The sequence below is a fragment of the Tribolium madens genome, unplaced genomic scaffold (genome assembly GCF_015345945.1).
Source record: "Tribolium madens isolate multiple individuals breed KSU strain unplaced genomic scaffold, Tmad_KSU_1.1 Scaffold_11;HRSCAF=98;Tcas5.2_LG3b, whole genome shotgun sequence".
Taxonomy (NCBI): Eukaryota; Metazoa; Arthropoda; class Insecta; order Coleoptera; family Tenebrionidae; genus Tribolium; species Tribolium madens.
Genome location: NW_025400975.1, coordinates 3994195 through 4015326, shown reverse-complemented (window position 1 = coordinate 4015326; position 21132 = coordinate 3994195). Strand labels below are relative to the sequence as shown.

The 21132-nt window shown below is 30.3% G+C and overlaps 6 protein-coding genes across 11 annotated transcripts in view; 5 read left to right on the top strand and 1 right to left on the bottom strand.

Annotated features, from left to right (window-relative positions):
* LOC123003539 (proton-coupled amino acid transporter-like protein pathetic) overlaps nt 1-2461 on the top strand; it is a 13301-nt gene extending 10840 nt beyond the window's left edge. The window contains exon 6 of the mRNA XM_044396356.1: nt 1679-2461. Within this exon, the coding sequence (XP_044252291.1) occupies nt 1679-2084 (406 nt within the window). The 3' untranslated portion in view covers nt 2085-2461. The remainder of the gene's footprint in view (nt 1-1678) is intronic.
* A 110-nt stretch (nt 2462-2571) lies between these two features.
* LOC123016482 (proton-coupled amino acid transporter-like protein pathetic) lies at nt 2572-9802 on the top strand. 2 transcript variants are annotated; one of them, XM_044416904.1, is made up of 7 exons: nt 2572-2818; nt 5613-5701; nt 5772-5885; nt 5964-6077; nt 8052-8682; nt 8733-8911; nt 9236-9802. In XM_044416904.1, the coding sequence occupies exons 1-7, from the start codon at nt 2816-2818 to the stop codon at nt 9639-9641; spliced, it is 1536 nt and encodes a 511-aa protein (XP_044272839.1). In that variant the 5' UTR covers nt 2572-2815; the 3' UTR covers nt 9642-9802. The 2 variants fall into 2 exon arrangements, with proteins under 2 accessions (XP_044272839.1, XP_044272848.1); XM_044416913.1 differs by lacking the exon at nt 5772-5885 and having other exon boundaries at nt 2577-2818.
* A 1744-nt stretch (nt 9803-11546) lies between these two features.
* Nucleotides 11547-12402, top strand: LOC123016293 (serine/threonine-protein phosphatase 6 regulatory ankyrin repeat subunit A-like). Its single transcript, XM_044416604.1, has 2 exons — nt 11547-11748; nt 11958-12402. The coding sequence occupies exons 1-2, from the start codon at nt 11728-11730 to the stop codon at nt 12267-12269; spliced, it is 333 nt and encodes a 110-aa protein (XP_044272539.1). The 5' UTR covers nt 11547-11727; the 3' UTR covers nt 12270-12402.
* On the top strand, nt 12277-13074 carry LOC123016278 (putative ankyrin repeat protein RBE_0220). The gene has a single exon (XM_044416578.1). It carries the CDS (start codon nt 12357-12359, stop codon nt 12939-12941), a length of 585 nt encoding a protein of 194 aa, XP_044272513.1. The 5' UTR covers nt 12277-12356; the 3' UTR covers nt 12942-13074.
* A 314-nt stretch (nt 13075-13388) lies between these two features.
* Nucleotides 13389-21132, bottom strand: part of LOC123016253 — an 18797-nt gene continuing 11053 nt past the window's right edge. For 2 of the 5 annotated variants that reach the window (XM_044416557.1, XM_044416565.1), the window contains exons 2-9: nt 15228-15348; nt 14923-15182; nt 14738-14876; nt 14529-14687; nt 14352-14483; nt 14184-14306; nt 13937-14129; nt 13389-13887 (exon numbers count right to left, since the gene is read on the bottom strand). In XM_044416557.1, the coding sequence (XP_044272492.1) occupies nt 13553-13887; nt 13937-14129; nt 14184-14306; nt 14352-14483; nt 14529-14687; nt 14738-14876; nt 14923-15182; nt 15228-15341 (1455 nt within the window). In that variant the 5' untranslated portion in view covers nt 15342-15348 and the 3' untranslated portion in view covers nt 13389-13552. The remainder of the gene's footprint in view (nt 13888-13936; nt 14130-14183; nt 14307-14351; nt 14484-14528; nt 14688-14737; nt 14877-14922; nt 15183-15227; nt 15349-21132) is intronic. The other 3 variants (XM_044416529.1, XM_044416537.1, XM_044416548.1) reach the window with 2 other exon arrangements.
* The window catches only part of LOC123016244, a 12856-nt gene continuing 10365 nt past the window's right edge, over nt 18642-21132 (top strand). The window contains exon 1 of the mRNA XM_044416518.1: nt 18642-19466. Within this exon, the coding sequence (XP_044272453.1) occupies nt 18676-19466 (791 nt within the window). The 5' untranslated portion in view covers nt 18642-18675. The remainder of the gene's footprint in view (nt 19467-21132) is intronic.

The window sequence follows — 21132 nt, the reverse complement described above, 5'->3', positions numbered from 1 at the left end:
TTTAAGTAAAATCTTGTAAAATAAGTGAATTTTCAAGAAACAAATTTTAGTTTTTAATGAAATAAAGTGCTTAAAGGCTCGAAATATGTTTTACCTGAATAATTTTTTTTTTTTTAAAGTAGATAAAAAACCCGTTTAGACCTGCTTAAATTAGTGATTTTTCGGTCAATTTCAGCGAAATCTTAAGAACATAAGTAAATTTTTATCAAAAAAAATAACTTAAAAGAAAGAACCTAATTTTTGGCATAAGAATGTTTTTTTTCAGCTATTTCAATAAAATCTCGACTAATAATAAGTGAATTGTACTAAAAAGTAAATTCTTAAATCAAAAATGTGTTTAATCGTTCGAAATATGTTTTGTGGTCTATTTTAAGAAAATTTTCACACCAAAAAAATATGAGTTTTTTTACTCGAAACCGGGTTTAAAAACGCTCGATAAGCGTTTAATTATTGCCATTTTTGACTAAATATGCACTTTTCCCTCTTTTTGAATAAGATTTTGGAGAAAAATTGATTCTTTGAGAATAAAAACTCAATTGTTATCTCAAAAACACATATTAATTGTTCAAAAAAATGCAAGAATAACTTCATTCTTGTTCAAAATTTGCTATTTTTTCACAGAAAAAATGGATTTTTAACAAAAAATAAACGACAAGACAAAATACAAAATATCGTAATTTTTGACATTAATAATAGGTGGTTGTTTGGATAGGGTGGCCAAGTGAATTTGACAAAAAAAATAGTTTTATACTCAAAAACTTGCTTAAACGCTTGGAAGACTAAAAATGACTGCATTTTTAACTAATTGGGTTATTTTTTTGGCCAATTTGGGAGAATTAAAATACGAATACTGTTATTTTTTTATCCTGTACCAACGTCCACCAGAAAAGGTGAATTTTACCAAAAAATATGGATTTTTACTCGAAAATGGGTTTAAACACTCGAAAAGAGTAGATATAAATAACGTCATTTTTGACTTAAGTCAATTTATTTTTCTTTTTGAGTAAGATTTTCCTTAAATGTCACTATTTAACCAAAAAATGTCAAGAATAACATCTTTCCTGTTCTTGTGAGTTTTTATCAAAAAAAGTGATTATTTAACATTAATAAATTAACTTTTCACTTAAATAGATGATTTTTGACACGTTTAAGCAAAATAAATGAATTTTCAAGAAAAAAAAATTGATTTTTAGTAAAATAAAGTGCTTAAAGGCTTATAATACATGTTTTTTGGTTTATTTTTACGAAATCTGTCGGAAAATAGTGAATCCTCACGGAAAGTAGGTGTTTTCGCTCAAAAACGTTTTTCAGAAAAATTGATTCTTTGACAAAAAACTCAATTGTTATCTCAAAAACACATATTAATTGTGTTAATTAATTAGCTATTTTTTCACCAAAAAAGTGGATTTTTAACAAGAAACAAACGACAAAATACAAAATAACGTAATTTTTGACATAAATAATAGGTGGTTGTTTGGATAAGTGAATTTGACGCAAAAAAATAGAGTTTTATACTCACAAACTTGCTTAAACCCTCGGAAGACTAAAAAATGACTGCATTTTTGACCTAACTGGGTGATTTTTTGGCCAATTTGAGAGAAATAAAATACGAATACTGTCATTTTTTCATCCTGTACTGTCAACTTTTAAAACTGAAATTTACCAAATTTTTTTTCAGAGCCGCTCAGGCCGTCAACGTGCTCGTCGGTATCGCCGTCTTCTGCACCTACGGCCTCCAATTCTACGTCTGTCTCGACATCGCCTGGTCCCAAATGAAAGAGAAATTCGCCAAACGCGAAACTTTGGCCAATTACGGCCTCCGAACGGTTCTTGTAACCCTCAGCGTCCTCATCGCCGTCGCAGTCCCAACAATCGTCCCATTCGTGTCCCTAATCGGAGCCTTCTGCTTCTCCATCTTGGGCCTCATGTGTCCCGTTTTCATCGAAGTCCTCACATTTTGGGACAAGGGATTCGGCCCAGGCAATTGGAAAATTGTGAAAAACGTCATCATTGTACTCACAGGATGCCTCGCACTGATTTTCGGCTCGAAATCGGCCATTCAAGATATAATAAAGTTGTTTTAATAACAGCGAATTTTAGTACAAGACCAAACAATTTTTTAGTACTTTTTTACGATAAGTTATTTATTTATTGGAGCGATCCGATTGGTAAATCAAGTATTATTTTTGCGTCCACAAGTTCAAAAATTTTGGCAGACAATACTCAAGCAACATTCCAACAATAATTTTCGGAATTCGTGACGAGAAATTTACCAATTTTCGGATAAATGACTGTAAAAGTATTTATTTATTTAAGCACAACCATGTTTGAATATTTGTATATTTTGTTCCTCGAGGAACTGAAAAAACTGGAAGATTGTACTGTACATAACTGGATGTTTTATAATTTTTGACAAAACCTTGTGAGTTTTTAAGAAAAACAAATATAATTTCGATAAGAAAAAAATGTTTTATTCCACCCACGTCACGAGTGATTTAAATAAAACTAGAATTTTTATTCATTGTGTGATAACTGCAGAGAGTAGAAATTAACAACCTTGAGTTTATTACTTCTCAAACAATCAATTATTAGTAAACGTGTTTTCAAAACCTGTTTTTTATTCGAGTTTAGATTGTTTGGATTAACTTTCGTAAAAATTAATGAAAATATTGATAAGAGATGGATCAAAGGCCAATAAGGCGATTTTCAATGCTAAGATACTGAATATATTGGTGGGAATCTCTCACGCAGAATATTTTTCTACTGATCATGAAGAAGAGTTGTGAATAGAAACAGTGACGCGTTTTGTGTTGAAATGGTAAGTTTTCTTTTTCAACCAATTTTTAACCATTTTATTGTTTTATATTCTTTATTTGTTATTCATTATAACGTCAAATTTTAAACAAATACTTTTTTGTACTTTGGTTTGGTGTAATTTTTACTTGTTTTTCTTACACTATACCTAAGTGCCCAAGTTGTGCTTAACACCCTATAGTTTTTATTTTATTTTCTTCTATTACATAATTGTTCGTTTCTTTGTGTGTCATAATTTCTGGAGAAAAAAACATCATTTTTGAATTAAAGTTGTGATTTTTGAGCAAAATTTTATGAAAAAACAAATTTTCAATATAAATAGATAGTTTTTCAACCTATTTGAGCGAAACTTATAGATAGTTTTTCAACCTATTTGAGCGAAACTTTGCGTAAATAAGATTTACTAAAAAAATAGTACTTTTTAACTCAAAATGTAAATAAACAATTGAAATATCAGTTTTTTCGTTTTGTTTACCGAAAATCTAGCAAAAACAGTGAATTTTCATCGAGAAATTCAGGTTTTTTACTTGAAAACGGGTTTAAACTCTCGAAAAAGGCCAGTTTTTACTTAAATTATGTAATTTTCTTTTAGTCTGTTTGAGCAAAATGTTTGCAAAAAAGTGATATTTCAGCCAAAAGAAGTCGATTATTAACTCTAAAACGTGTTTTATTGTTCAATTTTTTACCAAAGAAGTAGATTTTATAACAAAAATAAAAATACAAAAATCAGAAATAACTTAATTCGAGCGATTTTTGGGCCATTTAAGTTTGTTAAGTTAGATTTTCCAAAATAAAAAGATTTTTGGGACCGTTGTTACGAAATCTCGCCAAAGAAAGTAAATTTGAAGCAAAAAAATCGAGTTTTATACTCTAAAACTTGCTTAAACTCAATAAAGTAAAAAAAAACAACGTAATTTTTGACTTAATTGAGTAATTTTTTTTCTCTATTTAAGCAAGATTTTTCGTAGAAGATGATGAGTTTACTGGAAAAAGTTAATTTTTGTACTATTTTGCAAAATCTAGAGAAAAAAAGCAAATATTCAGCAGTGAGTATAGATTTTTATTCGGAAACGTTTTGAAACAATTGAAAATACAAAAGTAACGTTATTTTTGAATTAAAGTTGTGATTTATGCAAAATTTTATAAAATTTTCAGCATAAATTTAAGCAAAACCTTCAATAATAAATAGGTTTTACTGAAAAAAAGTATTTTTTTACTCAAAATGTATATAAAAGCTTGAAATATCAGTTTTTTTGTCTTGTTTACAAAAAATCCAAAAAACCATGAATTTCCACCATAAATTTGTTTTTTTTAGTGATTTGAACGCTCGAAAAGGATAAGTGAATTTTATAACAAAAAATAAAAACAGAAAAGCCAAAAATAACTTAACTTAAGTTAATTAAGTTAGATTTTTTTAAACAAGAATATTTTTGGGAGCGTTTTAACAAAATCGCGAAAAAAAGTGAATTTGAAGCAAAAAATCCGAGTTTTAGACTCTAAAACTGCTTAAACGCTCGAAAAAGTAAAAAATAACGCTAATTTTTGACCTAATTGTGAAAATTTTTCGCTCGATTTAATCGAAATTTCTTATAAAGTGAGTTTACTCAAAAAAATTAATTTTTACATTATTTTCACAAAATATAGCAGAAAAAAGTAAATCTTCAACGATTTTTGATTTTTGGGTTAGTTTGAAGAAAATTTTACTTAAAAAAAGTAAATTTTTAGCATAAATAGATGATTTTTTTGCCCTATTTGGGGAAAACCTTGCATAATAAATTAGTTTTATTGAAAAAACGCTCGAAAAGGGCAATTGCTCTATATTTTTATGTTATTTTTTCTATTTATGTTCGCTTTATTGAGTAATAATAACTATGTTTTATATTTTTGAGAAACAAATAATTTTGATTTGTTTTTCTCATACTAATGCTCACACTAACACTCTATATTTTTTCTATTTTAATATTCTCTTTTAATAAATCTTTTCTAATTAAGTACCTTGTTTCGATTTAAAAAAATATATTTTGTGTCCTGAAAATGATAGCTTGTTTGCAAAACAAGTATCAGCAAAAAATAGTGTTTTAAATAAATTAGTTCAATATTTTTCGTACAAAGTGCAATAGAATTATGTAAGTTTCAAATGATGAACAAAAACAGACGTCAGTTAGATTGCAAAACTTCTTTATCTCATTTTGTTTACAAACATTTTAACTCTTTTTCACAATTTTCGACTTTAAATTTATTTGAATTTCTTTTGTTTGTGGTAATAGAAAGCACAAAATTTTGATTTTAGTATGCATGAAAGTAGGTTTCGAGGATTTCCCCGATAACCTTAGTAACTTATAATTTCCCAATCAGTGTTGCCAATCTGTCAACAAATATAAAAATAGCGTGATGGGTTCGCAGAAAATTATTTTTATTTGCTATTTTAAAACAAGGAAGTGGACTGATGGGTATGACGTTTCGAGATTATTATCAATAAAAACAGTGATGATTTAAGGATCATCTTTGTTGCATCATAAATCTTGAGCAATTTTATTTTAATGTAGTAAAACAGTGAACTTTCAGCTAAGAATTTTTCAGGTTAAAGTTCCTTAACTTTGATAACATTACCATTAACGAACTTCCATTGTTAATTACATTTTTAAATATTTGTTCTCATTATCACACATTTTTGCAACAATTATGAATGTCTGTAAGTTTCCATAATTAAAAAAATGTTTATTAAAAATATCACTTTTAAACACTTATTTTTTTAATTTACAATAAAATTGCAATAATAATAATTTTTGTTCTTTTAGTCGGCCAAAGTCCTGCAATACAACTCTCACGAGTTGGAAACTTTCCTCCCTCACAGTCAACCAACTTACATCAATCCAGTGCCTACCCAGTAAGTATTTTCGAAAAAAAAACTTTCACTTTGTATGATGTAAAAAATGTTAAAACACTCCTTGTTATAGAATTAATTATTACGGCTGTTCTTACGAAGCCAATTTAAAACAATACTTGCTTGCTGCAAGAACCACACGTTATGGAAGTGTTTATAAATCACAACCAAAATTCATCTACATTAGGTATTAAAACACGATTAATACCGTTAAAAAATTGTTTTTTTGAGCTTTTTTAATGTTTTTAATCGTTGATAATTACAGACCTAGTCCCCAAGCTGATGTTAAAGTCACACTGAGTGAAAACGAGAAAGATTTGAATCCAGTTAAGGAGGATTTTGACCCTTTCAAGGCCCGACATTTGGACCAACCTGTCTCGTAAGTTTTTTTTTTCAAACATTTTACATTATTTTGAACAATACTAGACAAAAATCGGAAAAATATCGGAATTAGTGTTTCATTAACTGTCGAATAGTGAAAACCCGGAGTCGACCGGAATTAAACTTTCGTTTACTTTTTTGCAATTTTAAAATTAGATGATTTTTCATAAAATATCGTTAATTTGGGTGTGTTTCGAGTGATTTCCGGGCACCCAAAAATCAATTTATTTTTTGCCCGGAAAACCTCATAATAGTTCGATAGGTATCTCGAAAACTACTCGTCGTAGAGCATTTTAACTGGTTTCATCGTGATTTTATGACTAAAAACCAAGTTTAAAACATTTTTCGCAAAAAAAGCTTTAAACAATAACACGTCTTTAATGCTTAATGCGAAAATAGCAAAAATAAACTAGTTTTTGACTTAGTTCCGTTATTTTTCGTCCAGTTTGAATGAAATTTTGAAAAAAGTGAATTTTTTACGTAAATTATGTAATTGTTTTAGTCTGTTCGAGCGAAATGTTTGCAAAAAAGGGATATTTTACTCAAAAGAAGTCAATTACGACGCAAAACGTGTTTCACTGTTCAATTTTTTTTACCAAAGAAGTGAATTTTTAGGACAAAAAATAAGAACAGAAAAATCAAAATAACTTAATTTGAGTTAATTAAGTTAGATTTGTTAAGATAAGAAAATTTTTGGGATAGTTTTAACGAAATCGCGAAAAAATTGAATTTGAAGCAAAAAATTCGAATTTTAAACTTTAAAACTTGCTTAAACGCTCGAAAAAGTAAAAAATAACCCTTATTTTTGACCTGATTTTGCTCGAGTTGAATTAAATTTTTCGTAGAAGGTGAGTTTACTGAAAAAGTTAATTTTTGGATCACTTTTACGAAATCTACAGGTTTTTGCGCGAAAACGTTTTTAAACGATCTAAGGTAACGTCATTTTTGAATTAAAATTGTGATTTTTCGATCAGTTTGAGAAAAATTTTATGAAAAAAAAGAAAATTTTGAAAAAGCGACCTTTTTCGCTCTTAGACCTGCTTTCAAACGATTAAAAAAGCAAAAACAACGTCATTTTGGGCCAAAATTGATGATTTTTTGTTCTGGTTAAACGAAATTTTACAAAAAAGGAATTTCCACCAAAAAGTATATAAATTTGTAGCTTTAAAGCGCGTATTGAAAAGGTAATTTTTTGGCCAATTTGAGCAAAATCTTCCAAAAATTTTTTTTTAACCAGAAAAATAATAATAAAAAATAACGCCGGAAAAGACAAAAATTCTGTAATTTTTATCATAAATTGGCGATTTTTGATCTGTTTTAGTAAAATCTAACAATAAAGTGTGTTTTTCTAAAAAACAAACATGCGAAAACCCTGGTAAAAAGTAAAAATAATATTATTTTCGACGTAATGTGCAATTTTTTGATCAATCTTAAAAAAATAATTAAAATATAATTTAATTATTGACTTAAATAGATAATTTTTTCTCTTGTTTGAGCAAAATCTTGTGAAATAATTGAATTTTTAACCAATAGATCTTGTTTTTTTATATATATATAAAAAAAAACGTTTAAACGCTCGAAATATGTTTTTTCTGCTTAACTTTTTGAAATCTAGCAAAAAAAACTGAATCCTCAGTGATTAAGATGAGTTTTTGGGAAAAGCAAAACTAAAGTAATTTTTGATCTCAATAATTTTTTTTTTGGTTGAGTAAAATTTTTTGCGAAGAATAGTTATTTTAGCATATAAATAGTAGTGATTTTCAGGCCAGTAAAACGAGTTTAGACGCTCGTAAAAAGCATAAGTTTCGTAATTTTCGTCGTAGAGCATTTTAACTGAGGTCATTTATTGAGTGCGCTATTTTATGACTAAAACCAAAATTTCAAACATTTTTTCTAGAAAAAATGCAATTTCAAAGTCCACTTAACAAATGCAAAGCAATTTTTTAGTTGCAGAAAAAATGTATGTTTTCAGGAGCGGCGCCACCCTCACCCACCTCCTCAAATCCTCCCTCGGCACCGGAATTCTTTCAATGCCTGCAGCATTCAAAGCTTCCGGTCTTTGGCTCGGCGTTTTCACCACCATATTGGTATCCCTGATTTGCACACACACTGCCTATGCTCTAGTCAGCTCGGCTCACGCCTTGTACCGCAAAGCCGGCAAAACCTCAATGAGCTACGCGGAAGTTGCCGAAGAAGCCTGTCTTCGGGGACCCCCCTGGTCGAAAAAATACGCATTTCTACTCAAACAACTGGTTTTATGGGGGATTTTCGTGACGTATTATGCAACCGGAAGTTGCTACGCTGTCATCGTAGCCGAAAATTTCAATTACGTAGCTTTCAACTATTTAGGGAATTTCGATAAGAGGATCACGATAGCCATGCTTTTTTTGCCGTTTTTGCTCATTGCGTATGTGCCAAATTTGAAGTATTTGGCACCAGTGTCCATGGTTGCCAATTGTTGCATGGCGGTGGGGCTGGGAATCACCTGTTATTACCTACTGAGTGACATTCCGTCGATTTCTGACAGACCGGCGGTGACAAATCTGGCAACATTGCCTGTTTGTATCAGTATAGTGATTTTTGCGATTGAAGCTATCGGAGTTGTAAGTTTTTTTTTTAATATTTGACAATTTTTTGACCCAAAAACCTCTAGGTAATGCCACTCGAAAACAATATGAAGTCGCCCCAAAAGTTTGTCGGACTTTTCGGGGTACTCAACCAAGGCATGACTTATGTGACCATTCTGTATATAATTTTAGGGTTTTTGGGGTATCTCAAATATGGGGAACTTACAGCAGATTCCATCACGTTGAACCTTCCACGAGAGGAATAGTAAGTGGGGAGTATACAGGGTAGAGCGGCAAAACTTGCTTCACCCTGTATATGTTACTTTTTCATCATATTAATCAAGTGCATCAAGTATGTTGTAGAAATCTAAATTTAAAATCTAAATTTAAAGGCCGATTCACACAATTTTAATTATCTTTGCTACCTGGGGTACACATTTATTTGAAAAAATAATCTTTATGGAAGATTGAGGTTAGAATTGTTTGAATTTTCGCATGGTTGCCACGTTTTCAACGACTACTTCGATGCACATTAATATGAGAACGAGTTATATTTTATTTTTTCAAAATTTTACAAGTGTTTTTGCAGCGCTGCCCAAGCTGTCAATCTCCTCATCGGCCTCGCAGTATTTTTTACCTACGGTCTAGTATTTTACGTTTGTTTGGACATTTTTTGGTCCGAAATCAAGCATCGTTACACTAGCAAAACCATGCTTGCCAACTACGTCCTAAGAACTGTTCTTGTGATGATAAATATCGTTATTGCGATTCTAGTGCCGGCGATTGTGCCCTTTGTTGGTTTAATCGGAGCGTTTTGTTTCTCGATTTTGGGGCTTGTGTGCCCAGTGATTATCGAAATTTTCACGTTTTGGGATCAGGGATTTGGGAGGTTTTATTGGAAACTTTTCAAGCATGTGATTGTGGTTTGTATGGCGTTGCTTGCTGTTGTTTTTGGGTCGAAAGCGGCCATTTCTGACATTGCGAAAACGTTTTAACTGGGAGAAATTGACTATTTATTGTGTACAAGTGGGTAAAAATGTGATTATTAATAAAAATGTAGCTTTTGTGCCGCATAAACTAGGAAAGATATTATTGATTTTGAGTATTTATTTTTGGTTTTTGTAATAAAATAATTGTTTAATTTTTTTCTTTTTAACTACTTCCTTTTTTTCCTTCTCTTTACATTTAAACATCTTAAAAAACACTTGCTTGAGTACAAATTGGCAAATATTGAGACAAAAATTGTGTTTAAAAAATAAATTACGTGAAAAGTAACAAAAACATAAATTATTTTAAATTCAATAATTGTAAAATATTAAGTGCACTATTAAACAATCAAGCGTAAAAAACGTTTAAGACTTTTGATTTTTTTGTGAAAAAAAACCTCAAGCCTTTATCATGAAATTTTGAAATATGATTTTTCATAACTTAGTTTTTTGTCGGTGAATTAGAACAAATTTTAGTTTTTTTTAATTTTTGGCTAATATTTTTTATACACATGTGTATAATTAGTTGCATATCCTACAAAATCAAAATTTAATTTGAATATTATCAGTGACTTAACAACAATATACACCACTTTAATTCAAGTTAAAAACTGACAATTTAAATAATAATAAAAGATGGCGCATAGGTGAAATGTGTACAGACTGAGTCACTTATAATAAAGACCCTGACCGATTTTTAGACGCAACCCAAAATACATTCTCACAGTCAACTTTGCTTTTTGTACGTTTGAAAAATTTAGTTTATTAAATTCAAATCAAAGTAATTGTTGATATGTCATTAGATAAATTTAACAGTGTCAAAAATTGCACTTTTTTCCTTTTGAACTGACATGATCTTGACAAATGGAGAATGTCACAAAATTCTGTGGCTGAACTGTACATACCTTCAAAGGTACACCGTATGAGTTGTATAAAAATCGGTTAGGATCTTTATTATACAGGGATATTTACGAGAGGTTCTGAAAAAAAATTTGTCGCAACCAACAATACCAATATCACTAACTGCTAAATTAAATAAGTTATTTCTCTTATATTAGAAATCAAAGTAAGTTGGATAGATTTGCCAGAAATGTCAGATTGACAGATAACCTATATTTAATCAAAATTCAACAAATAAATTAACCAGTTATTGAGTTTAATGTGTTGCCTACCTATGTTGACAATAAAATTTTTAGCTCAAACGCAGTTCATAGCAGTGATGCCAGATTAGGGAATTTTTCCCTAGTTCTAGGGATTTTTCTAACAAAAAGGTTTTTGCAATTTTTCTTAATAATCTACGGATTTTTTACATTTTCAGTGAAAATCTCAATTTTTTCACACTGCTGGCACAATTTCAAAAATTACAAAAAGTTTTAATATGAATATTGTAACTTCGCCAAGTTAGCGCATTTGTATATGAGTTTAGCACATAGTAACGCGGAAACCAAAATGTAATTTCTGTAGTTGTGTAAAGAAAACAAAAAGAACAAGATAACTAAAAGCCGTTTGCGTTTATCGCGTTGCCAAGTTTACTAATTATTGCAGTTCATTTAATGTTTTAGACGAATCTTTAAAATTAATGAAATCCCATAATTTATAAGTATAAATAAAAATTAAGTAGGTATCTAAATATACACGTTTATTTGAATTTGTTTTAATTGACTTGTATTTTTTTTTTTTCTTTAGTAAAATTTATTTTAATTTATTGTTATATTATTTATTGATTTTTTGTTGTTTGGAGTTAACACATTTTTATGTTGTATTTATATTATATTACCTCAACAAAATAGGCCTATGAAAGATCTTTTTAATTTTTTAAGTAGTTTAGGGAATTCTAGGGAATTTAGAAGCTACAATCTAGGGACAAGCGCTTAATCTCATCTGGCATCACTGAGTACAGAGTTAGTCACAGGAGTCACAGAAGAGCTACTTAAATACAACTTCACATCACTTTCGATTACGATTACGATGTAGTTCTTTCGATTTATCTTATGTTTGCAGTTTTTCTTCGTAGTCAAAATAAAATTCCATTGAGTCAAGGTTGTTCGTCATTTATTGCAAGATTTGTGTTAAATATTGAAAAATACAAGCTGCAATGGCTCAGGCGACTAGAAAGGTAACTTTACTTAAACTGCTTATCATTTTAGTTTGTGGAATTTTTATGATGCATTTCGAGTTTACGATTTTTTACGTTTTTGTGTGCAGAGACCACATTTATGTAAGACAGTTCTTCTGCGTGTTAATTGTTATTACAATAAAAATCTGGCATTTGTTTTTTTGATTGAGTGTAATTGTGTCGTTTTTAAATTCGGTAATTACTTGTAGAAAAATGAAGCATTCCTGGGTGCCATTACAAGAGGGGATTTAAATGAAGTTAAAACTTACGTTTCAAAGAAGTTTACATTAAATTTCATTCATAACACAAATAGGACTCCACTTATTGCCGCAATATCGTCGAAGAAGATCGATGTGATAAAATATCTAATAGAAAATGGAGCCGACGTTAATTACCAAAGTTGTTACACAAGTGCACCTTTACATTTTGCAATAGTCAACAAGTGTCCACTAGATATTATAGAACTACTTATAAATAATGCAGATATAAATCTACTTAGACGGTATTATACCGACCCTTAATCGTCAGAAGATTATACACCACTTTCAGTATCTGTTATACATAAAAATTTTGAGGTTGCTAAACTTTTAATTGATAAGGGGGCCGACATGTGTAAACAAAACTCTGGTAATACTATTGCTCTAATCATTGCTCAAAACAATTGTACAATAGACATATTGCATTATTATTTTACACCTGTAGGATATGCTATTTTTACCAAAAAATTAGGTGAAGCCCGTCAACTTTTAGAAGATGGTGTAGATGTTTGTATGTCTGGTGCAAACAACAAAACTCCTCTTATGATAGCCGTTGAAAAAAACGATCTCGAAGCAATCAAACTTTTATTCGAATTTGGAGCTGATTTTACTATGCCGACTGCTTTGTTGGAGGCCATAAATCTGGGCAACGTCCAGATAATTGATTTTTTTATTAAAAACAATGTTGTAATTAATCGCCAATATCAGGATGGAACTACGCCCCTAATAAGAGCTTTAGAAAAGGGCAATTTTGATGTGGTGAAAATTTTGGTCGAAAATGGTGCCGACGTCAACTTTGCAAATGGCCACTTCACACCATTGTTTGAAGCTTTGAAACTTGACAACTGCGAGGTTGCGAAATATTTAATAAGTAAGGGAGCGTCAATGGAAGCAAAATATTTATTAAAGTTTCCAATGTCTAAAGAAATTAATTAAGATAGAAATTCAACTAAAGAGTATTTTGCTGGACGATTTTGACCCTTCCACTTTACTGAAAGTAGTTGAAACTAAAAATGCTATTTTTGTAAAATATCTTTTGAAACAAGGACTCTCAATTGATTCACCACATGATGAAAAGCAAAAAAGTCCACTTGCAGTAGCTGCAAAAAATCGCAGTTTCGTTATTGTTTCAATTTTAGTCGATGCTGGCGCTGGTATTGATTCAGCCAAAGAAGAACTTGAGGAATTTGCCAAGCGAAATAACGACTTTTATTTTTATTATCAAGAACTGCAACAAAGACCTAAATCCAACTTTGGAGGTAAAGAAACGGTTCTGAAATTTTGACGATAAAATGCGTTTATTTCTAGGTTCTAGGTATCATTACTATTTAAGTTCTCTAATTTCGTTTCACATAAATAATTGTTTATCTTTTTTTTAAACGGTTTTTGTTAATATAATTTTTGTTAATTAATAATTGTTTCCAAATGGTGGCAGCGGAAGTCCACAGTTTGAAAAAAAACAGGGTTTTTTGAGTTTATTTTACTTCAGCATATGAAAATAAAAACATAAATAAATAAAAAAACACAAACAAATTTATTAAGCAGTCTTAAAGTTCCTTTTTCCCCATCAACCGGTCAATTTTCTCATCAAGCAACTCAATTCTATCCATCAATTCGTTTCTCTGCCGTTCATCTTCCTTTTTCTTCCTCTCCAAATCTTCCCCCAAACGTTCCAACAAACACACAATCTTCTCCTGCTCGGAGGCTAAATGAAGACACAAACTTTCCAATCTTGCAACATCACTTGGTGGTATTTCTTCAGAAGACAGTGTAACAGAATCTTCATAACTTAGATTTTTCTCCGATTCTAATCGTTTAAGCAACTTTTTACTAACACTAACTTCCTGCTTGAAATTCTCCAAATCATATTCGTTGGGTTTCACTAAACGGAAAAAAATGAAAAATTGAGTTGTTTCAAATCACACACTTACAGAAATATTTAACAATGTCGTAAAAACCCGCATTTGTGCTACAAATTCGGTCGATGTGGTCTGCAATATTCCGAATTTTGTTCGTGATGCAAAACGCGGTTTCTTCACTCAAATCTTCGATCAGATTGTGGCCTTCGTGCCAATAATTCGGGATGTTACGCCGTTTTATATACTCGCCGTATTTTCTCAACATCTAAAAAATAACCAATAAAAAAAACAAACAAATATAAAATAAAAATAAACATACAATCATAAACACAAAACTTAACGATTGTTCCCAAAAATTTTTATCAAACTTTTCCAATTCCCACATAAAGACAGTTTTGATAAAATAACTAGCAATATTGTGGTCATGTCGGTCCCGTATTTTCTAAAAACAAACTGAAAAATTGCAATCACAGAATCAAAAAATAACCTTGATGAGTCTTATACACGACTTCATATTTTTGTAATTGTGGAGCAATTCTCTTTCTTGTTCTTGGAAGCTCAATCTCCAGTTGTGAACATCAAAATCGTTCGGACTTTTCGGCACGACGAAAAAAGTTTTCTGGAAGAAAACACTTCACACAGGCACAAAACCGGAAACTCTTACCTTATTTTGCGAAATATTTTGTCTATAACCATTTTTTGGCCACTGATCGTGAGGGAAAATAAAACACGGGACGAAGTCAATTTTTAGCTCAAAATTCTTCAAGTTGTGCACGCCTTCCAACTTTATGGTCAATGCTGGTCCACTTTTGATAATTTCAATCTAAAACTTTCGCTTTGGTGGTTTCCGTGGCCAAAATATGGGTTGGTTACCTTGACTGAACAAGCGGTACCATCGATATTTACGTCCATTTTCAGATTTCCATGGAAAACTGTGTCAATTAGACTTTCAATCCACGATCTGATTTTCTTCGTCGATAGGAAATTGCCGTCAAGAAGTTTGTCTAAGTTCCTGAAAAAAAAATGAAGATTTATAAAAAAAAGAAGAAGATCCTCACGGGTATTTGGCCCCTTCGGTTTCGTTCTTCTGCAAAGCTTCCAAATTTCGAAGCACGACGTGGACGTATCCAGGCTTATCACTTTCTTCAATCATAGCGCCCACGACTTTCGGGAATCGTAAATTGCAGTCTAAATCGTACTCATTTGGACTTCCAATTTTGAGTCCATCGTAAAAACTGCTAACGTACGAAATGTCCTGGTATAAATTATCGAAAAGGACGCTTTTACTTCGCAGTTTTTGGACGGCACGTTTAACAATCTGAAAATTGAGTGAATTTATTGAAATTTTATCGGAAATACCAACTTGTAAGAGCTGATTGTTCCTTTTGGTTTCGTCATCGGGGAGTGCGATGGACATACTGTTGATTTTTTGAAGCACGTTTTCGATTATTTTATACTTCTTGCTTTCTTGACTCATGATTTATCTGGAAAAATACGAACTGTGGTCAAATCCTATGGGATTTGTCTCCGTGTTTCATAAAATAAAAAAATGTCAATAAGAATATAATGTGGTGTCTCTACGGGTCAGTTCGTGTATGTCTGGATTTGTCGGGTTGTTTTCCATTCCTTCGGGACATTTTGTTTTGATTTGGGTCAATTCGAATTAAGTATAAAAATAATGTCAGTCGAAATGTGTCAAAATATCGAACTATTAAACAGTTGGGGAGACTATAAGAAAGTGTCAGACGTAAAAAATTATTTTGTAAAAAACGTTTAAAAATTTCTTAGAAAATTCCTTGAATTAAAAAAAATGTCAATCGAAACTTTTCAAAACATCGTGTTGCGAAAGACAGTTTCGAAGACATTGAAAGTTTCCACAAAGCGGTTTAAAACAACTTTAGACTTATAACAAAACTTAAAAAAATAGAGAGAAAGGCAGGAATAAAAAAAAGGTCAATCAAGACTTTTCAAAATATCGGGCTACAAAAGACAGTTGAAAATAATAACAAAGTATTCAGAAAAATCACCTTCAAAATAAAAATACTCCTGACTTGTAACAAAATAAAAAAATTCAACTTAAAAAAAAATACATTAGTAGGTATTTTTTTGGCAGCGAGCCAACCAAAAGCTTAAATCGATAAATATATTAAATGAAGTGTCAACTCATTAAAGATCCTATTTCATTTTAAATTTGCAATGTAACAAGCAACTGTATGTTCACTCATTGTACCGGCTTAAAAAAATTCTAGATTTGTAAAAAACGTTTCAAAATGTCTTAGAGAAATACTCAAATTTAAAAAATGTCGAGACTTTTCAAAATATCGTGTTGCGAAAGACAGTTGAGAAGACGTTGAAAATTTCCATCAAATTAAAAAAAAATACAATGGTAGGTACATACTTTTTTGACAGCAAGCCAACCAAAAGCTTGAATCGATAAAGATATTAAATAAAGCGTCAACTCATTAAAGATCCTATTTCAGTTTTTTGAATCTCTAAATAAATTTTTTGAATCTCTAAAATCGACTCAAATTTTTTTAGAAAATATTGCAGTGTACAAGAAAAAATACAAATCAAAAAATCTATACACGATTTTTTTTAATTGTCTAAAAGTCTAGCTTTCGTTATTTTACTTAATCATAAAAAAAGAAACGAAACAATTGATTAAAAGAAAGACGCTGCAATTTCAAAAGAAAAAAATTTCAAAAACAATTTTTTTATTTAAATTTCCAATAAGCAACAATATGTTCACTAGTGAAACTCAACTCATTTCACGGTCTTAAAAAATTTCTATATTTGCAAAAAGCGTTTAAAAATTTCTTAGAGAATTACTCAAATTAAAAAAAATGTTAATCGAGACTTTTCAAAACATCGTGTTGCGAAAGACAGTTGAGAAGATATTGAAAGTTTCCACAAAGCGGTTTAAAAAATCTCTAGACTTATAACAAAACTTAAAAAAAAATAGAGAGAAAGGCAGAAATAAAAAAAAGTCAATCAAGACTTTTCAAAATATCGGGCTACAAAAGACAGTTGAAAATAATAACAAAGTATTCAGAAAAAATCACCTTAAAAATAAAAATACTCCTGACTTGTAACAAAACAAAAAAATTGAAATTAAAAAAAATACATTAGTAGGTACTTTTTTGGCAGCGAGCCAACCAAAAGCTTAAATCGATAAAGATATTAAATGAAGTGTCAACTCATTAAAGATCCTATTTCAGTTTTTTGAATCTCTAAAAACGACTCATTTTTTTAGAAAATATTGCAGCGTACAAGAAAAAATACAAATCAAAAAATCTATACACGATTTTTTTTAATTGTCCAAAAGTCTAGCTTTCACTATTTTAGTTAATAATAAAAAAGAAAGGAAACTATTGAATGAAAAAAGCCGTTGTAATTATAGAAGAAAAAAAATTGCAAAAACTATTTTGTATTTAAATTTGCAATGTAACAAGCAACAATATGTTCACTAGTGAAGCTAAACTCATTGTACCGGCTTAAAAATTTCTAGATTTGCAAAAAACGTTTAAAAATGTTTTAGAAAAATACTCAAATTTAAAAAATGTCTATCGAAACTTTTCAAAATATCGTGTTGCGAAAGACAGTTGAGAAGACGTTGAAAGTTTCCACAAAGCGGTTTAAAAAATCTCTAGACTTATCACAAAATTTAAAAAAAATATAGAGAAAGGTAGAAATAAAAAAGTCAATCAAGACTTTTCAAAATATCGGGCTACAAAAGACAGTTGAAAATAATAACAAAGTATTCAGAAAAAACACTTTAAAAATAAATAATACTCCTGATTTGTAACAAAAGAAAAAAATTTTAATTAAAAAAAATAAATGGGTAGGTACTTTTTTGGCAGCAAGCCAACCAAAAGTTTAAATCGATATTAAATGAAGTGTCAACTCATTAAAGATCCTATTTCAGTTTTTTGAATCTCTAAATCAGTTTTTTCAATCCCTAAAATCGACTCAATTTTTTTTAGAAAATATTGCAGCCTACAAGAAAAAATACAAACAAAAAAATCATTTCACGATTTTTTTTAATTGTCTCTAAATCTAGCTTTCCCTATTTTCCTTAATCATAAAAAAAGAAACAAGGACATTAAAAGTTTCCACAAAAAAATCTCTAGACTAATGACAAAACAAAACAAAAAAAATAAAGAAATGCAGAAATAAAAAAAGTCAATAAAGACTTTTCATAATATCGGGCTACAAAGGACACTTGAAAATAATAATAAAGTGTACCTTAAAAATACTCCAACTTTGTAACAAAACAAAAAAAATCAAATTAAAAAAATTTACATTGGTACATCCAAAAATATCACCTTGAATTTTCTTATACTTGCAATAAATTAAAAAAATACAACTAAAATGATTTTTATATACACAAATTTACAAAAAAATAATAATTACGAAAATAAATACAATACAAACATAGGATGACCAACTGATTTATAATTATTAGTGTTTCAAAAAAAAACTAATAATTGTCTACAGAATAGCGAACAATTAATTAGTTGTAGATCAAAACGGTTTTGTAACAGTCTGAAACGCATAAAATACGAACAAAAAGTGAAAATTAAGCACGTATCGTTTGAGTTAATTTTTTTTAAAATTTAATTTAATAATTTTTATCGAATTTTTGTGTTACGAAAAGGTCGACCACCTAGCAAGTTCGCAAAGAAACCCCGCGACAAAGCGAAAGTCCCAATCGATAATGACCGACTGAAACGAAAGCGTGTAAAACACGTTTCAGTCAAAGTTTTCCTCGGCGCGGGTAAACACCTCCTCAAAATGCTCACGGCTTCCTAATGGCCACCATTCGAAAACTCTCAACTTTCCGTCAACTCTCCCTCGACTGCGACTCCCCGAGCCGCAAATCCCTCAAAAAGCAATTCTCCGAGGAAAAAACCCGCGACCGGCCTCATCCCATCCGAATCGCCTGGGCGGAGAGCCCCTCGCCCAAAGAGGAGGGAGTCGTCGCGAAAAAATGCCTCAAAGAAGCGAAAAAGCCCCCAAAGTTGAGTCGACACAGCTCGCTGGAGAAGGACTCCATCCTCTACTCCAAACAGGAGTTGGCGGAGAGGTTGCGACAAGCCCTCAAAAGCCGGGAGAAACCCAACTTGGACATTTTTCTGGCACACAACACGCAAATTGAGGACGAGGTGGAGGAGACCATCTCCAAAGAGCCTCCGAAAATCATCCCGCCACTAACCGCCCCCACAGACGTCTTCCAAATCAAGAAAAACAAGTCGAGTGCGATTGTTGTGATACCAGGGGTGGAGAACGACCCTCAAAGCCTCGAAGACGACTCCATCTCCGACCAGCAGGACCCCAAAGCTATCAAAAATGTGATAATAAGACCTGCCACGGCCGCTGCCAAACGAGAAAAGTTTCAAAAGAGGAGCAACACAGCTTTCAATTCGGTTATTCGACCACCGTTGGTGAGGTCCTCTTCAGCGCCCACAAAACCCGACCAAAAACCCAAATTTCTCGCCACGAAGAGGAAAATCAAGTCGGGGAAAGTCAAAGGAAAGACGAGTGATGATGAAGATAGTGGAAGTAACAAAGAAAATCCCAAAAATAAGAAGGAAATGAACAGGTATGTAATTTTGAAGGACAACGAACTCATTTCGGATTGAGAAAAATATTGCAATTATCTCCAGCTGGTTTGCATGTTTGCCGGTTTCGATTGTGAAGCTATTTTCATTAAAAATATTTTTTGGCAGCGAGCCAACCAAAAGCTTAAATCGATAAAGATATTAAATGAAGTGTCAACTCATTAAAAATCCTATTTCGGTTTTTTGAGGTTCCACTCAATTTTTTTTAGAAAAAATACAAAAAAAAAATTCAGGGTGATACATATGAAACCTCACGATTTTATTAATTCTCTACAATTCTAGCTTTCGCTATTTTACTTAGTCATTAAAAAAGAAATAAAACTAGTGAATAAAGGAAAGCCCTTGTAATTACAAAAGAAAAAAAAATACAAAAACTAATTTCTTATTTAAATTTGCAAAGTAACAAGCAATAATATGTTCACTAGTGAAAATCAACAAAATTTTGAGTTATGAGAAATACAAAAAAAAAACGATTAAGCGCAAAAATAGAATTTTTACTCTATGGCTATAAAAGATAAAATTTCACTTGTGAAATTTTTTTTAGTCATAAAAGTAGTCACTTTTGCAGATAAAATAATTTTTTATTGGCGAAAAGCAACGAGGAAAATACTACAAGAACTCAAAAACAAAAATTAACATCAGACAAAATAAAGTTTAGTTTCTACTTCATTTAAACAATTTAAAAGTCAAATCACAAAAACTTTGTCAAGTAATAAAATCTGGTATAGATCGTTCAATTTTTTAATTAAAAAACTCAGTTTTTATAGGTTTTTTATGTTTAAATCAAAATGAAACATGTTTTTTTGATATTTTTTGTCAATTTGTAAATGCATTTGCAAAAATTGTAAACAAAAATCCGATATTTGATTAAAAATTCCCCTTAAACGTAATACACAAAAAGTACAAATATGTAATAATAAAATCAGAGATTTCATCGACTTAAAACAACTAATTCGTTATAGTTTAAATTATTTGAAAATTATGATTTTTCAAGTTTTTATTAATTAAAGTAAAACCAGATAAAAATCTGTTTTTTTTTTATTTTTTTAAATCTTCCAGCACTTCAATTTTCTTCATTCACTGTTTTGTTTTTTTAAATAGAATGAAACTATTTTTCATTTTACTCGTATTAAAAAAAATAAATATGCTCGTGTTACAACTACACACCACTTTTGTGACGTTTGCGAATAAAATAATTTTTTACTGTAGAAAGGCAACAAGAAAAATAAAACAAGAACTCAAAATCAAAAATTAACATCAGACAAAATAAAAAAATCTTTACTGAATTTTCAATTTTTCTTTTTTTTTCTTTTGTTTAAATCTTCCAGCACTGCAATTTTCTTCATTCAGTGTTTTGTTTTTTAAATAGAATGAAACCATTTTTCATTTTACTCGTATTTAAAAAAATAAATATGCCCACACAACTATTTATACAGACTGTCATAAAAGTAGTCACTTTTGTGACGTTTGCGGATAAAATAAATTTTTACATTTATGTTTAAATCTAAATGAAACATGTTTTTTATATTTTTGTCGATTTGTAAATGCATTTTCTAAAATTGTAAACAAAAATCGGATATTTGATTAAAAATTCCCCTTAAACATAATATACGAGTACAAAAAATACAAATATGTAATAATAAAACC

Excerpts from the sequence above, each read along its gene's own strand:
- LOC123016482 (XM_044416904.1), top strand. Across the intron at positions 8,683-8,732 it reads CGATTGAAGCTATCGGAGTT|GTAATGCCACTCGAAAACAA; the intron begins GTAAGTTTTTTT and ends AAAAACCTCTAG. Across the intron at positions 8,912-9,235 it reads AACCTTCCACGAGAGGAATA|CGCTGCCCAAGCTGTCAATC; the intron begins GTAAGTGGGGAG and ends GTGTTTTTGCAG.
- LOC123016293 (XM_044416604.1), top strand. The coding sequence starts at position 11,728 with ATGGCTCAGGCGACTAGAAAG. Across the intron at positions 11,749-11,957 it reads TGGCTCAGGCGACTAGAAAG|AAAAATGAAGCATTCCTGGG; the intron begins GTAACTTTACTT and ends AATTACTTGTAG.
- LOC123016278 (XM_044416578.1), top strand. The coding sequence starts at position 12,357 with ATGTGTAAACAAAACTCTGGTAATACTATTGCTCTAATCATTGCTCAA.